This window comes from Etheostoma spectabile, chromosome 8, assembly GCF_008692095.1.
Source record: "Etheostoma spectabile isolate EspeVRDwgs_2016 chromosome 8, UIUC_Espe_1.0, whole genome shotgun sequence".
In the NCBI taxonomy this organism is placed as follows: Eukaryota; Metazoa; Chordata; class Actinopteri; order Perciformes; family Percidae; genus Etheostoma; species Etheostoma spectabile.
The window spans coordinates 11,487,376-11,503,880 of record NC_045740.1 but is presented as its reverse complement, the minus strand read 5'-3'; the positions used below and the strand labels follow the sequence as shown (position 1 = coordinate 11,503,880).

Sequence of the window (16,505 nt, the reverse complement as noted above, 5' to 3'; positions counted from 1 at the left end):
TGTTAGGGTGTCATTCTTTACTCGAAGTCAGCACTGGGATAATGAGTTCATTTGGAAATACACTCTGCGGGCCGCCTGTGCATGTGGCTGCATGCATGGTTGTGTTTGCACATGTGTTCATATTTGCACGAACTGTATACATGTGGCTATAAGTATTGCACACTACATTGTGTGTGTGTGTGTGTGTATATGTGGGTGTGTGTGGCTGTGGGGGTGGGGTGGGGGGAGGTGTTTTTGTATGTGCACACCTGAAAATGTGTGTGAGAGATTGTGAGTGTGTGAATATGTCAGGTTGCCGCAGGAGACCAATTAGCTGGTGCATCAGTGAGGAGGTGAGCATACACACACCTGTGTGTGGCCCTATTACACCAGCTCATCACACACTCACATACCGACACACAGACAGCATTGCTCTGCTCATAATAGAAACATACTGACACTTACAGTACATTGACCATATGGAATAATGACTTCACCGTGTCAAACTGTCAGACTTGAGTCACCAGCATGCGTTATTTCAACCAGGTGTTACTAACTTGACCAACTTTTTTGAATTATGGGTTATCTTACTGCTGCTGAATGGTTGTCATTACCAATATGTACTTTACATTTGAACATTTCTTCGCTCAAAACTGCACACCTTGTATTCATACACTGCGGATGAGATCCAAACTTTGAAGTGTCGTGCACTGATGCAATCAGGTGAGAGTGAAAAAGCAGATCACAGCCAATAAAGCAGCCAGGCCTCTTCATGTATAATTCAGATCTTTTATGGTGGGCTATGCACCCATATGGGCGTGCTGATGGAAGACTAAGGCCATTTCCAGCCAGAGAAAAGCCCTTTTAAAAGCTAATCCTTGTGCCAGAGTCCTGCTCTTTTACTGCTCCTGTTTAATGAATAGGTGTCCAATAAGGCCTTTTATTGTCTTAGCATATGTTGCTTTTATTAGGGGAAAATAATTAGGTTGTGCGGATCACTTCGGAAGTCCTCTCGCAAGATAAAAATGAGATAGTTTCACAGTGGTTGCGCAAGTCCTTCTGACTCCTTGTCGTTTTCCCCATGGATGCCTTGTGTCCTAACTCCCTCACCTCCTCCTCTCCTTTGTTTCCTTCTCTGCTCTCCTTGTCCCTCCTCTCATCTTTATGCCTCCCCTCCTCCTCTACCACTTGTCCTTTGCATTCCCTCCACCTCGTTCCTCACTTCCTTTTCTATTGTTCCCTCGAACATGCGGTTATTAAATGTATGCAGCGATGTCGCATTGGACTTCACATTTACACACACACACACACACACACACACACACACACACACACACACACACCACACACACACACACACACACACACACACCACACCACACAACACACACACACACACAAACCAGATGAACAATCACAGTGTGACAGGAGGCTGTTGATGACTGACACTCTGTTGATCTTATCTGGCACGAATAGGGGAAAGGGAGGGCCGCAGAGAAAAATAGTGCATGGGGGTTTCCTGCTGTGCTTTGTGTTGTCTCTGTCACTCCTACAGAGTTTATTCCTCTGCTCCTTTCTCTCTCCTGCTTCTCATCTTCTACTACATCCCTCTGCTCGATTATATAGAAAGAAAGAATGTCAACAGGGCTCATCTGTGAACCGGGACTCCAGGGATAGATATCCATTCACCTTCAAGAGGTCCTACTATGTAGGGGTAGGGGGAAAAATTGGTACAGCATAGTATTGCGATATTTTCAGTGGCAATACTGTATCGATACACAGGCACCAAGTATCGATCTTTTATTATATATGTGTTGGTCAGTTTGTCTGCTTGACAATTCCATTTTGCAGCAATAAAATTGAGGGGATATGAACAAATGGAGAAATGTATAATTTCAGATGAAACAGATGCTTTCAAAGTTTCCTTTTGGGTACATGATTTGAAATTGGGAAAAATTAGAAGTTGAAAAAAAGGTTATAAATTGCAATATATTGCAGAATTTTGCAATATGTTTAAAATCGCAATAATATTGTCTCGTTGCATAAGTATCGTGATGATATCGTATTGGGAGGCGTCTGGTGATTCCCACCCCTACTACTATGACCGTTTACCCATGAGATCTCAGCTACTGTATGCCTAGTCCTGTAAATTATTAGGCCGGAGGGGGTTGGGGCTGCAGGGAAAAAGGGATCTGCAGAGGGTTGATGGAAAAGAACGGGGCTGAGGAAGGAGCAGGGGGCAAGGCTGACAGACTGCGAGAGATTGAGCAGGCATGATGAAGAAACAGAAAGAGAAGAAGGGAGGGGGAGGCTGGCCCTTCCATTCTGTCCTTAATGCCCCTCAAGGGAGCACACTGCCAATATGTGAGTATTTGCCATCCGCCTATGGGCTAATGGAGGGTATGAAATAGAGTTTAGTATATACAGATGACCAGGGGTGGACTAATCACTGGGGAGACCCGTGATGGGGAGAGCTTGTTATACTCAAAGGATCTAAACAAGCTCTTAGTCAAATTATGTGACCCACTTGAATAAAGGCTTTAGACTATATTCAGTGCTGTTGGATGTGTAGAAGTGAATCATTTGTAGAGTGCTTGGAGATTATTTTATCGTGCTGGAACTGAAAAAATCCACAGCACCTTTACTTGCTTACATCTACTGTGACCAATGGCTTACCTCACCCTGATTTCCACCAACTACGGAATGGCAGTGGAGTCAATAGATTGCCATTAAAGTCATGTGTGTATTTTCACTGACTGCGGAACGGCTGCGTTCCAATTCCGTCCCAGCTCCGGCGATCCACAGCTTTCTGGAGCAGATACGCAGAGCTTCTATTTTTGCCAGTGCCTGGAGAGCTTTGCAGCAATTCAGCACAGGACAGATTTTGCGGGACAAGTAGTCGAGCACAGAAACAAAATAAAACATCCGGTTGATTTTCTAAATAAAATACACATGCTTTTGGCGGATCATACATCCCTGCACAACACTTTGAAAATATCATGATGGGCCGGCCGGAAGTCAACAGGTCAGAGGTTTTGTGGTTCCGTTTATGAAACTACATCATGTTATATTGCAAGAACTTGAATTGAATTGAAATGAATTTGCGAGATCTTGGTGGTCCTCGTGACTTCAGCTGTCAGTCATGGCCGCAGCCGTTCCGCAACAAATCCGGACCTGGTGGGTATTGAAGGACGGTGGAGCGCGGAGCCAACACGCAGCGGCGCTGATCTACAGCCGCTTCGCAGTTGATGGAAATCCATGGTTAGTCACACAGAGGGCTGAGTGTCAGGGAACTATCTGAAGTGTGATGTGAGGTGTTTGAGGCGCTAATCTCCTCCCCTCTTGGTTGAGTAGTCAAGCTAAATAGAGGGGCCACTTGGTTATCTGAGGGGACCACGTTACTCAGGGTTCCCTCTACCACTGGGCTAGCCACGCTAGGCTGAGTTGTCAGCTTGCAGAGGTTGCCATGGCTGAAGGAAAAGATAGCTGTATGTACACACACACACGCACATGCACACACGCACATGCACACACACATACACACACACACATACACACACACACACACACACACACACACACACACACACACCACACACGGCAGTGGTGGCCTAAAGGTTAAAGATGCAAGCTTGGGACCGGGAGGTTGCCGGTTCAATCCACAGACCGACAGGATAAATTCTGAGTGGGCACCACCACAGATGTGCCCTTGAGCAAGGACCTTAACCCCAACTGCTCCAGTGGAGCTGCTCATTGGCAAGCAGATCAGACTGTGGTTGTCTGGACAGCTTCCATGTATGAATGCGTGCAACTGTGTGAATCTGAACGCCCGTTGTTGCAAATGAGAATTTGTTCTCAATTGTCTTACCTGGATAAATAAAGGTTAAATAAAAATAAATTAAAAACACACATACAAATGCACACATAAACTGCACACATACACAGAAGAAGTTTTTGATTTCGATGGTTATTTATTAAATGTAAAATATCTTTAGCACGGATTAAAAATCAGACACCTCCATCAATTTGAAACATCACAGGCTGAAAAAAACATTTCTGAAACAGAATCACAATCCCTTTGGAATCCCACTTTCAGGATAGCTTGTCCACGAGGCTGGGCAGAGGGCTGAGGCAAACACTGCACTCCTTCTTATCCCTTCATGGGGCTACAAGCCTAGGAAAAAACTTTCCAAATGCATGCTGTAGCCTTATTACATTGGATTGTAGAAAATGTTTTTTATGCATCAAGTTCATTCAAGTACCTTGAGAATCCAGGTATTTTACCGCTTATATATGAGAAAAGAAATCTGTAACCAAAAAATGTGACTTTCTCTAAAACCGGGTAAAATAGTACTTGCAAGAATTTATCTGCACTTGTCTATCTTATGAAACTACACAGTGGGTACACAGAATGCTGCTTGTCTGTGATTGACAGCTTAACAAACTTCAAGAAGGCTACAAAAAATATAAATAAAAAGAATCTAATTTTGATTCCAACCAAAACCGTTTTCTTGACTTGCTGCAAATCCAGAGGGCCTTCGCATGACAAGCATGGGGATATGCTGTAATGATGGGTGGTTCATGCCAGGAACTGAACTTTTGAAATTGTGTCCCAGGCATAAATAGCTTTGCCAACTTAAAGCACTGCTGCTGCTGAATTGGAGTGCAATCACAGAGGTCAGCTGGTGAACGTCCCCCTCTCTGTTCTGCTCTGCCTCAACCCTCGCTGCTGTACAAATACCAACTGACAACAACTGACACAGATGGTGAGGAGAAACACAGAAGACAGGCAAAGGAAGAGAACCACCCACAGGAGTAAGAAAACAGGAAGACTCTACACACACTGTCCAAGAGAGATATTGCCTGACAATATTATCAACTCATTTATTTTAAACTTTTTTTTAATCTTTTCTTTTTTTCTACTTTTTTTTAAATGTATTCTTATTTTTCCAGCACATGCCATATGAGAATTTGGGGATTATAAAAGTACCTGAAAGAATTGCTAGGTTTTCAGCATGCATAGCTGTTTGTATTTACAAGTTTGTATGTACAGGGATGGGCCAAAAACAGACTGTTCTACAGTACTGGGTTTATTTACATCCAGGTCAGAGGGAGAAGTCAATGTTATTACTACAGATGTGGGGGTGAAGGGTCACATGCATAGGGTCAGAGAAAGCTCATCTGGCTGAGTACAACTTGGATGATGAAGACACAGAACAGAACACGGCAAAGTAACATTACTGTTAATTCAACAACATCACATCTCCACCACACACCCTTTTTGCTTTTGAATACGCTCAATACAGAGTTTTCAGCCACTGATTATTGCGTAACACTATACAAGGACGTTTCTATTGCAAGTCCATGAGGTCCATGGGTATTGAGTCGATACTGAGATGGAAGACTTGGATCGAATCCCAGAGCAGTTAGCCGTAGTAGTGGATCCCAGGCTAAGTGCAGACCCATTGCTGTATTTCCACAGTCAGCTTATTGCAGGGTTTTTTGTAAGTATTTTCTCAGCATTCTGGTGTGTTTTTGTTATCCTTTGGTTTGTCATATTGCTGTGGAGCAGTAATCTTTATTTTTTGATCATTATAGATTTATGGCTGTTTTGGTGCACTTTATCTGTCCCATCTTCTCCCCTCCCCAAATCAGAGTGGTAATAGCAGAGCTGTTTTTCTTTTGGGGAATGTTTAAGCGAAGTCTCAAGTAATCTAAAACAAGTCCTAGTCAAGTCTCAAGTCAAGTCTCTAAATGTTGACTGTGCTAATTAATGACATGGCACTGGTCAAAACCCTTTAAAATGATGTTTGACATTGTTGACACAAAGGCTCCTCTGCAAATTATTAGACCTTTTAAAGAATAATAATAAATATCTATAAATGAATATAGGTGGATCGATCCACATGACTGTCTTTCTGAATAGGCCAATTGCACAGCAATTGGCAGGACAACCCGGCAATCATGAATTTAATCACAATGAATAAGTAATGTAAATGCACTTTATTTACTACAGCTACAAAACCTTTGCAATAACCTGCAACATGGCAAATTGCCACATATTATTATTATGATTATAATTGTGTTATCCAGTCAGAAGTCTCTTGTCAAGTCAAAGTTTACAGCTTTGGGTAGTAGAGAACAACTCTAAAACACCACAGATGTTACTACTGTACACAAGGAAACGATTCACATTTAGTTGCAGAAGATAGAAAGACACACAGCAAAATCCATCAGTTTGTAGACAGCTACATTTACAGGCATAATCTACAGTTTCACATGGGTTAGAAATGGCTGTTACACCACAGATGTGTATGATGCACACTGGTTCAGTGATATACCGTATTCATGTAGATTGTCCCAAATGTTTATTTGCTTATCTGTTCGTGCTCGTGTGCAGGCGCATGCTTGTGTTCAGGCATGCACATATGAATACCTTATGTGTGTGTGTGTAATTGCGTAATGTATCGAGGTTGTTGCTGCACATCCCTTCTTGTTCTCTTTCTCACTACCCCGCACACCCCTTGCCTCCTGTCTGCAAACACCACACACACCACACACACACACACACACACACACACACACACACACACACACACACACACACACACACACACACACACACAAACACACACAATGATAGATGGCTGTGGTGGGTGGTTGAGCATGTTAATCCCTAATCTCATCAGCCTTATCTTCTGCAGAGGTTACAGGGTCAAGTGGTGAGGGGGATGAGCTAAACACCAATAAGATAGCACATTGCTGGAATCCCAGCTTTTTTCTAGGAAAGATATGGACTTTGCACTTTAAAAAAAATAATAATACATAAGACATGATTATGAACTTCGCCACATAAATCTGGATTATGAAAGTCAAAGTCTTTTTTATCAATTTTTTAACTAGCGGCAGGACCAGTGTTTGGTAACTGGACACAAACAAACTGCTTTGAAAGTCAGCCAAGTTCAAGGGGGCGTCAGCGAGTCAGAGCATGCGGCGCTGAAATCTTCAGTGGGGTTTAAAAAGCATTTAGCTCTCAGACGAGCTAAATCAGATGCCCTAAGCAAGCGAGATGAGTTAAACTGAGCGCGTGTGAACCTGCAACTCAGAGACACTGCTTGGCATTTGTCTGCCTTTGATATGGCGACATGTGATGTGGATGAAGTTATCGCCCCACTGGCAGGTGAGACAGACAGCGGCACACAGGGAGATGCTGCCTTTTCATCTGCTGTTTACCAGCTCTCTCATCACACTGCACTTCAAACACACTCAATCTGCTGCTGCAACGTTACACACCAGGGCTCCTCCTGGCGGAAGTTTACAAAGAGCTGAGAGGGGGTTGTGTGTGAGTGTGTGGCTTGTGTTTTGGTGTGTGTTGATGAGAAAAATAAATTCTTGGAATCTGGTTGGTGTGTGTAGTTCGTTCATTGTATTTGTATTCATGTGCACATTTTTGTACTTGCATGAGAAAGTATAAATGTTTTAGACCTCGATGGATCTTTCCGCTTCATGTGTATTTGTCTTGTAGCCGCTTTAGGAAACTGTTCAAACATTGGGCATGTAATGTGGCTCCATAATGCATGTGTGCCCATGTTTGACTAGTGCACATATGGGGTTGTCTAAGTATGTGCCAGTGCCCTGTGCTAAACATTAGTCCTCAGCCTCCACATCAGTGTTCCCTCTCACTCTCTCTGCCCCCCATCTCATTCAGGCTGCCTCTCATTGGGAGATAAAGAGGCAAGCCATTTCATGTGGCCGTATAGAAGTTGTCTCCAGCCCCAGAGTTTACAGGGAAGCTGTCACAGCAGCTTTTAGCCAGAGCTGCAACATGAAAGATCCCTCTTTGAGCAGTTGGGTTATGTGTGTAATTCTCTCTGACGTGTTTATTCTGCTGCAGTTTCAACTTTCATTTTCAAATGTCACAGAAGTCTCCCTCCTCCAAGAATATCCCTACTAATTACTGACTGATGGGACAGGGTGTATTAGAGAATTTAGCAGTTTGCGTCTAAATACTGTTTTTCTTTTACAGCGCATCTCGCCTTACAACATGAAACGAGTCAGAGTCAATTTATGGGTTGAGACTTGAGTGATCTTCAGATTTAAACCTGCCTTTAAAAGGACTTTGTGTGTGTGTGTGTGTCTGTGTGTGTGTGTCTACTCTCTGCGAAAATATCGCTTATCTATTCTAGCTTCTGATTGAAACACCTAGGTACAGAATTGTACTTGCATCATTCCCAGTACTTTTTCTCAACTTTAAAAGCCTGGCTGAACCCATATACACAACATGTGAAAATATACATTTATAACCATGGCATAAAACCTGTTCTTTAACACTATACATACGTTTCCTCCATACAGGAGCTGGTGTAATTTTCATGTTCTCACATTCGCCATTGTGAGTCTATACATCTGTAGCATTCTTATGGTCCCATGTAGCCAGAGGTCCTGTACACACAGAGTAGTGAAATAAATAAATAAATAAATATATGTATATGTATATAAATATATGTACAGTGATGGAGTTATGCTGTTCCCATGGCAATATGACCCAGTCATCATGGGCTGCTGGAAGAGGGGAGAGACAGCTTGTAGAGTCCTTTTTTCTTATTCTTCCTGTTGACACTCTGTCCTGCTGTCTATATTTCTGTGTTAGTGTGTGTGTAGATGTATGTGTCTCACAGAGGACATAGCGATGTAGTTGGTGTCCACTGTTCTTTCTCTGGACAGGGCACGTCCTAATGTCTAAGTCAGTAAATGGGTTCTCCGTATTTTGTCTTCTCCCGACGGCTGACGCTGCCTTGTTATCTCAGTGTCATGAGTTGCCTGCTGAACTCGTATTTCTTTCTTTGCGTTTCTCTGTCCCCAGCAACAAGGGGCGGCCACTACGGTGTACTGTGCCGTAGCGCCGGAGCTGGAAGGGTTAGGCGGCATGTACTTCAACAACTGCTTCCGCTGCCTGCCGTCCATCCAGGCCCAGGACCAGAGCAGCGCTGAAAGCCTGTGGGAGCTGAGCGAGCGCCTGGTTGCAGAGAGGTCAGCAGGCATACAAGCCCTCTGATGGACCAACGAGGAGGTGGAGAAGGTGGACTGGCCCAACAGGAAGGATGTTGGGTCACTGTCATGTCCAGTTAGGTATGAACGTAATAAAAGTTAACTGTACTGCACGATACAAGAGAGCTGCCAAACCACAGAAGTCCATCTGGCTATGTCACGTCACTACGGGGGCTAAATTACACTACATAAACAGTACAGGAGGGGTTTTTATATACACTACTGAATAAATTAAAGTTTAAGTTGTCTTCAGCTCTGCTGTGGTAGTTTACAATGGGAGGTGCGGGACCGGAGAAGATTTGGGAGGATTTCAGGGATCTCTTAAAGTTGTTTTTTTTTCTCTGTTTGTCTCAGTAGCTTTTTTTTTTTACGTTTTCAAGTCTTCATTTCACAACTATTTAAAAGAGCAAAGTTCAAAAAAGCAAATGACCTGTCTTGCTAATAATACAAGGTTACCTAATAAGCATACATTCTATGGCATATGCATCCGTTTCCAGCAAAATTGCACTATATGGCAAATATTGTGTCTTTCTTTCCAGTTGGCAAATATTGTGTCTTTTGTTCCAATTAAATTCAGTATCCTCTTGTCTAGTTCTACGTGGATGTTGATGTTTCCTATTGAGATACAGAGAGCGTTGGTTAAATCTTTTTGGGCTCAAATAAAATAAGGAGTAATGGGCATGTGACACTCATGGATATATAAACACACTAGAGGTATGATTCTTATGGCTATATACAATATTCTGCAATAATTTTATTTCTTATCAATGTCCCTATTTGTTTTTTCTGTACAGTATTTACAATATCCTGATTTCTGGGCATGTGCTAAAGGGGTGTGGACATCATTTTTCTTTTCTCTTAGTTATTTGACTCAACCTACGTATTAATAATTTATACTCTGGTAAATCTAAATTACAATTTGGAGGTATTTTAAGGGATGATTCGTGTCCTTTTGAATAGCAAAAACAGACGGTGGAGAATTGTTTTTTTCCAGAGTCCAGGATCTTTAATTTCTGTGTTTCTTCCCTTGTTGTTGTTGTTGTTGTAGTAGAAGAATTTGAAAGTGATTTCAGTCTCTTGTTTATATTTTGTATCATCATTGTTGTATTATTGAATTCTGACTTTGGGTTTTCTGTGGATTGGTTGCCGTGAAGCCGCTGTCGGGACGCTTTTGAGACATTGTGCTTTATGGCAGTCTGGGTGCCAGAGGTTGCTCTTGGAACATCAGCATTCCAGAGTCATGATATCTGTAAGAAAAACAAATGAGAAAGAACATTTAATAAAAATCTGTTTTACAGTAACATGTGTGTAAAATCTTTTTAAACACAAAGTGGAAGTCCATTCATTTGAAGGCCATTAGGGGGAGATATTTGTGTAGGGAGCCGACAAGTGAACACTGAAGTCTGACTAAGTAGAACTGTTTCTGAGAAAAGAAAAGTATTTGATGTGTACTAAGAAATCATCAACATTAGTGTGTTTAATGATACATTAAACAAACTTTTTTTTTCCCCAATTAAATTTTTCTCTCTACATTGTTCATGTTCTGTATGTCAGACATGTACAGATCTACCAGCTGATCCCAAAGACAACCTGCACTCTCATACATGGATCATCAGCTGCCTTGTGGTAACACACACACACACACACACACAAATTCAGCGCTGCTTTTTCCATCTCTTTTCCTCTGTTCCTCTTTCAGTGGCCCTCTTATGCACACACACTCACAGAACACACACTCACACATCAATCAGAAACATGCTATGCCTTTACACAGCCGTGGCCTGTCCAGAAACTGATACCGGTGTCCTACCCTGTTATAATCTGTACTGCACCCTGAGTACAGGTGTCTTATCACTTTCCTTTCACAGCACAGGACACACACAGAACAGAGATACAGCACAAACAACACACACACACACACACACACACACACACACACACACACACACACACACACACAGTACACAATTTGCAAGGGCAGTCAGTGTCTCATATTTACCCAGCGAATAATTGAGTGAGAAACCAAGCAGATTTTATAAACCTGTCCAGGTGCAGCACGGTGCTGTGACCCCTGAATCGGTTACATTCATTTATTACATACTGGGTGATTCAGCTGTAGCTATACTAAATAGGAATAAACAGCAGTGTTAGCTACACCACCACTACAATCTTAGAAATAATAACGATGACAGGATTACCCTGGCTGCTGTCCGTGGTGCTGATCAGGCTCTGTCACTACACTTTTGCTCCTGGTGAACTATCCATGGAAAAAGTGGTCACACATGAGACTTTGCCTTTTTGTCAATTACACAGCACATTTTCAACATGTGTGTTCAGTCTGCAGAGCGTTGAAACATGCCTCTGTAAGAGAGGATACTGTTCCCTTCTGCCTGGTTCTGCGTTGAACAGACATATGTTTAGCGGTTCAGCTGTTTAGTTTCCCTCTGCTTGTTGTTAGATCCCAGCGACTTATTAAGTTAGTCTACCCCGCTGAGTTTATTGTTTCCAATTGCAGACTTCCTGTTTGGCTGTGGCTACTTTTGATATACTTAAATACTAGTTCTGCCTCATCTGGTCTCTCACGTTGGGTCTGACTCCTGCATTGTGTCACACTCCACCAATATCGCAATATAAATTTTTATTCAAAGATTTCTTGACTGAATAACTTCTTAAGATGAAATTTATTGCAGAATCTCTTCTGTGAAAATCCTTAAGAGAATAATTCCACTCTTGAGACTTCGGTAATGTTTGGCCTCTTTCCTCTACCACTCTGCTAAAGGAGGAAGTCTAATTCTGGGAATAAAATAACCACAACGCTTTGTGACTAAATGTCAAGAGAAATGAAGCAAATGATGAAGGCATCGTGATCAGCTAAGCTTATCAATGACAACTCTATGGAGCTATAGAAAACAGACAGAGCGTTTGAGGAAGCCTTCGATTGGAGGGGCGGACTGAAGACACAAAGGAGGATCTTCAGGAGAACAAACAAGCAACGAGACGTCTGTGCAGGATCTATGGGTGCGTGCCTGAGTGGAGAGGGAGGGTCCTGCCTGGCTTTCATGCAAAGTCCTATCGATCAGGCTCTATCGGAATCATCTGATAGCTAATCAATAAGCTACACTTCCTCTCAGCGAGCAGGGAGGAGAGAGAAGCACAGCTCTCACAAGAGGAGGACCTCGATCCTTTGACCCCACAGTCAAGGCCCCTGCGCGTGCACGCACACACACACACTTTTTCTTTCTGTCTCTCTTTATTTCTCCATCTCTTTATCTCTCTCTTATAATAGCAGTACAGGACAGTATAATAACAGAAAGCCTGTGTTAACCAAATAACCAATATACATTAGAATGTCATTTTAATTAGTTGGATTTACAGTTGATTTTTTTTCCCCTTCACTGAGTTTATTTCAATTTGGGCCGTAATTGTTTACGACTGACCATTTCATTTTCCATTATTGTTTTTATTTCTTCTTGTGATTAATTTCACCTCTCAAAGAATAATTATGAGAGAATTGATTTGATTATGCCTTTGTTCTACTCCTATTGGCTCTATTGACTGAGGGAATGCCATGTTGCCATTTCAAGCGGATATATTTAATGATCACAATCAATGTTAAAGCTCTCTCTAGACTCAACTAACTCAATAAATATCTGCCAGGAGGAAATTTACCATCTAACTACAGCAGGCAATAAAGTCTCTGTTCTCCTCCATCCCCTGTGCTCTCTTTCCACCTCTCTCTTTTGAGGATGATATTGTGATTAAAACTGCTGATCAATTTTCATAAAGTATTACTGTACAGTCGATGAAAATATTATTTCCTTGCACTATCTGCACATGTGCTTTGCTTGCACACTTCTTCTTTGGACGTGGCCTAAGATTACATATTTTTTAATAATTGCAGAATGAAAAATTAGCTGATCATTTCCACAGACCCCCTTTGTTCTAAATTTTTACGTTTACATAAAAATGAAAAGCCTTCTTGTCAAAATAATATCTTTTGATTTAATAAGTCTTATTTCACTGATGTTTGAAAATGCAATTTGAATTCCATTTTAGGATGACACAACCAGTGTGTGTGTGTGTGTGTTTGTGTGTGTGTGTGTGTGTGTGTGGTGTGTGTGTGTGTGTGTTTGTTTATGTGCATGTGTGAGGCTTTAGAGGTAAACAGTGCAGTGGGACTGCCCTGTCTTGCTGTGCCAGATGCATTTCTTTCTGAGAAGTATCGCATCAGCAGCACTGAAATAAAAAATAACACACTGCTCAGAAACACACTGCAAATAAGATGTGGAAGTTTAATATGACAAGAACTATAGTATTTTAAGTAGTTTTCCCCTTGCAAATGATAAAATCGTGCAATACAAAGAAACTGGAGTTGTTGCAACATGCAACAAAGTAGACATTTCTCTCCCCTTGCCTCGTTCATGTGCTCTTTTATATAGATTCTTAGAAGCAGCATTGATAACATTTGAATCAAGATAACCGTGATTCAGTAAGCCTGTTCACTATCAAATGCACTTATTTCCCCCTGTAGATCTGCTTGTGCAATCTATAACTTTCTCTGTTTTTATTGAAGTCTCAGCATGGCACCTTTGAGGAAATCCGTCCAGCCCCAAATCCCCAGCGTGTCCTCACCGCTAGACAGCATGACCTTGTAAACCCTGAGTTATTTTACTTACCATTGTGTGAGGATAGAAAAAAGAGAGAGAGAGAGAGAGCAGGGATGGGGTAGAGAAAAAAGAGCTCCTGCCTGTCACAGCTTTCAAACACAAAGAAAAATGAGCACTTGGGCTGAAGTACAATTATTAGCCCCTGTCTACAGATTCATCACACTATAGAAAGGGAGGGAGAGGGGGGAGAGATAGGGAGAGGAGGAATGGAGCAAGAGGTGGAGTCGAGGAAGGTAGAAAAATAACTGTACATATATGGGCAGAGTGGTATGGGAGATGTAAAGACAATGAAGAGAAATAACTTAGGAAACAGAAAATAGGGTTGTTACACTGTGAGTTAAAACGGAGAGCGAGCCAGGCAGGGTGTAAGGTGAAATGCAAAGCTACTACAGAGTCAGGTGAAAACAGGGGGAGGGGGGTTTTAGGGGAATAAAAGAGTGAGGAAAAGAGAAAGAACAAGGCAGAGGTAAAGGAAGGTAAAATGAAATAAGAGGATTTGTCAGGCCAGTGGTTGGTGGCAGTAATAAAGCCTGCTAATCTGAGGGAGAACGCTTGGCTGCTCTCACACTGACTCTCTTGACGCCCCACTTTACCACCGGGCCAAGCCAAGGTCACACACACACACACACACACACACACACACACACACACACACACACCACACACACACACACACACACACACACACACACAGTTCATGCATGTTTTCAGTCGTTCTCATCACTCATCTGTTTAATCAAATCTGTTTGTGTGTGCCTTCCACCAGAGCTTCCTCTAAATGGTTTGCCGTCACTGGCGACCTTTCCCCTCTTCACGCACGTCTTTTTCTCTCTGCCTCTCTTTTCTTCTTGTTAGGCGTCATCTCAACTACATACCACCCCCCTCCTTCCCCAGCCATGTTGATTTTGAAATTTCATTTTTCTGTTTCTTAACTGGCTCCACCCTGTGAATCAATACCTATCAAAACCATTACATAAATACATCTGTCACAAGCAGATAGTAGAGTGGGGATGTAATGCGTCTGGTTAAGGCCACCTTAGAGTGAAAGGAGATATGTTTTGTGTGTGTGTGTGTGTGTGTGTGTGCGTGTGCATGCACGTGTAAGTTTGTGTGTCCTCAGAGGACAGTGAGTGTCATTTTGTGTGACCAGGTGTGTCGGGCGGAGAGAAAGGTTGTTATTGAGCTGCGGTAAATGACGCATAACCTGGTGCACCGCTTACTTAGCCCCAGAACCCTCTTCTCTCTGTCTCTTTTTTGTCAGTTGGTGTGTGAATGTATGTGTTGTCATGGGTATGTTTATTTCTTCAACGTCTGAAGTGAGTGCATACAGTAAGCAATAAAATGTTTTGGATGGACAAGAGAGGCCTCTGGCTTTTTTTGTGAAGCTGTATTTTAGATGTATTAACATGGCTGGGTATTGTTACTAACATTTTAAATACTTGCGCCAATGTGTAACCTGTGTTTCAGTACCAACATGATTAAAAAATGAAGATGCTTTTCAAGTAAACTACTTTTTTTAGGAACAAATGTCAAATGTCTCACACAAGCAGCCACATTGAACTATTTTATCAGAGAATAGAAAATAATCACCGAGCTGAACAGACTTTCAGTGCCAGCTGTCAGTACAGTCTTCAATACTCAGTGTCACATAACCATTTAGGTTTGTTGACATATACAAGTATACTGGGATAAACTGGGACAGAGAGCACAAGGAAACCAAGGAGGGTGATAGAGAAGAATTTGGCTTGAAGGAATGATTGATAGAGGGAGAAAGATGGAGGAAAAGAGGGAGGGAGGGTGATGTCTCCTTTGTCTCTAACTGGGGCCACCTGGAGCTATTAAGAAAGAATTATCTTAACAAAAAACAACCCCCAACTTAATTGTTGTATTTCTTTTTTTTCAAACCCAAATATGGAGTGTTCCTCATTTTTTCTTACAGTTTCTTGTTCTTTTCTTTTCCCCCTTATCACCCTTTAGTGTTGTCATTGACATTTCCCCAACTTCTCTGATTGACAGTGTGATGCAGATTTACATGCCATGCTGAAATAGCACAATAACCTGCGCGCAGATAATCACCTCATTGAGAAACGCTCCGGCCTCTCTCCACTCACAATTACTATTGTGTATTTGATCATATAACCACTCTCCAACAATGCACTTAATGGGCTTATTGGCAGTGGACCAGAACTTGCTTGTAAATAAACCTGATGGTGTTTGATTCTAATAAATTAGGCTCATATATGCAAACACAGTAAAATTGTAACAATATCCAAATGTGTGTAGGCAGAGGTGGGGTGGTGACGGGCGGAGATTTATGCTGCTACCAATTGGCCAGACTCATCACTCACTCAGCTATCTTCAACTTTTTTATTTGTTTAATTTCCAAATGTGATTGCTCCACCGCCCCCGCTCATGCTGATAAATGCAAAGGATCATGGGTAGAAGAGGCCAAGATTAATACGCATCATTTTTCAACTGGATCAATCCAAAGAAAAGAAAGAAAAAAGAATGGAATGTGCTAAGAGCTCTGAGGAGGAATGAAAGCCATTTCTGATGGGAATGATGTAACCGACTACTTCAAGGTAAATAAATGTATTTTTTCTCTTTCTCGCCCTAATTGGGGCTGTTGGGATGAAAAGCTTTTTAACCAAATAAAAAAAAAGCCAAAATACACAGCGCTAAAACAACTTGGTGACCTCATAGCTTCCTTTCTGTCATTTATTTACCTGCATAATGTGAGTTCCCACTGTTTAACTGTCTATGCTGTGAGATACAACTCCCCTGTTGGCACCAAAGGTTTCTCTCTCTCTC

The 16,505-nt window shown here is 42.0% G+C and overlaps 2 protein-coding genes across 2 annotated transcripts in view; one reads left to right on the top strand and one right to left on the bottom strand.

Moving 5' to 3' along the window:
- wwox (WW domain containing oxidoreductase) overlaps positions 1-10,328 on the top strand; it is a 136,841-nt gene extending 126,513 nt beyond the window's left edge. Inside the window, exon 11 of the mRNA XM_032524586.1 lies at positions 8,843-10,328. Within this exon, the coding sequence (XP_032380477.1) occupies positions 8,843-9,034 (192 nt within the window). The 3' untranslated portion in view covers positions 9,035-10,328. The remainder of the gene's footprint in view (positions 1-8,842) is intronic.
- LOC116694709 (transcription factor Maf) overlaps positions 4,294-16,505 on the bottom strand; it is a 49,305-nt gene continuing 37,093 nt past the window's right edge. The window contains exon 3 of the mRNA XM_032524564.1: positions 4,294-10,274. The gene's annotated coding sequence lies outside the window, so the exon portion shown is untranslated. The remainder of the gene's footprint in view (positions 10,275-16,505) is intronic.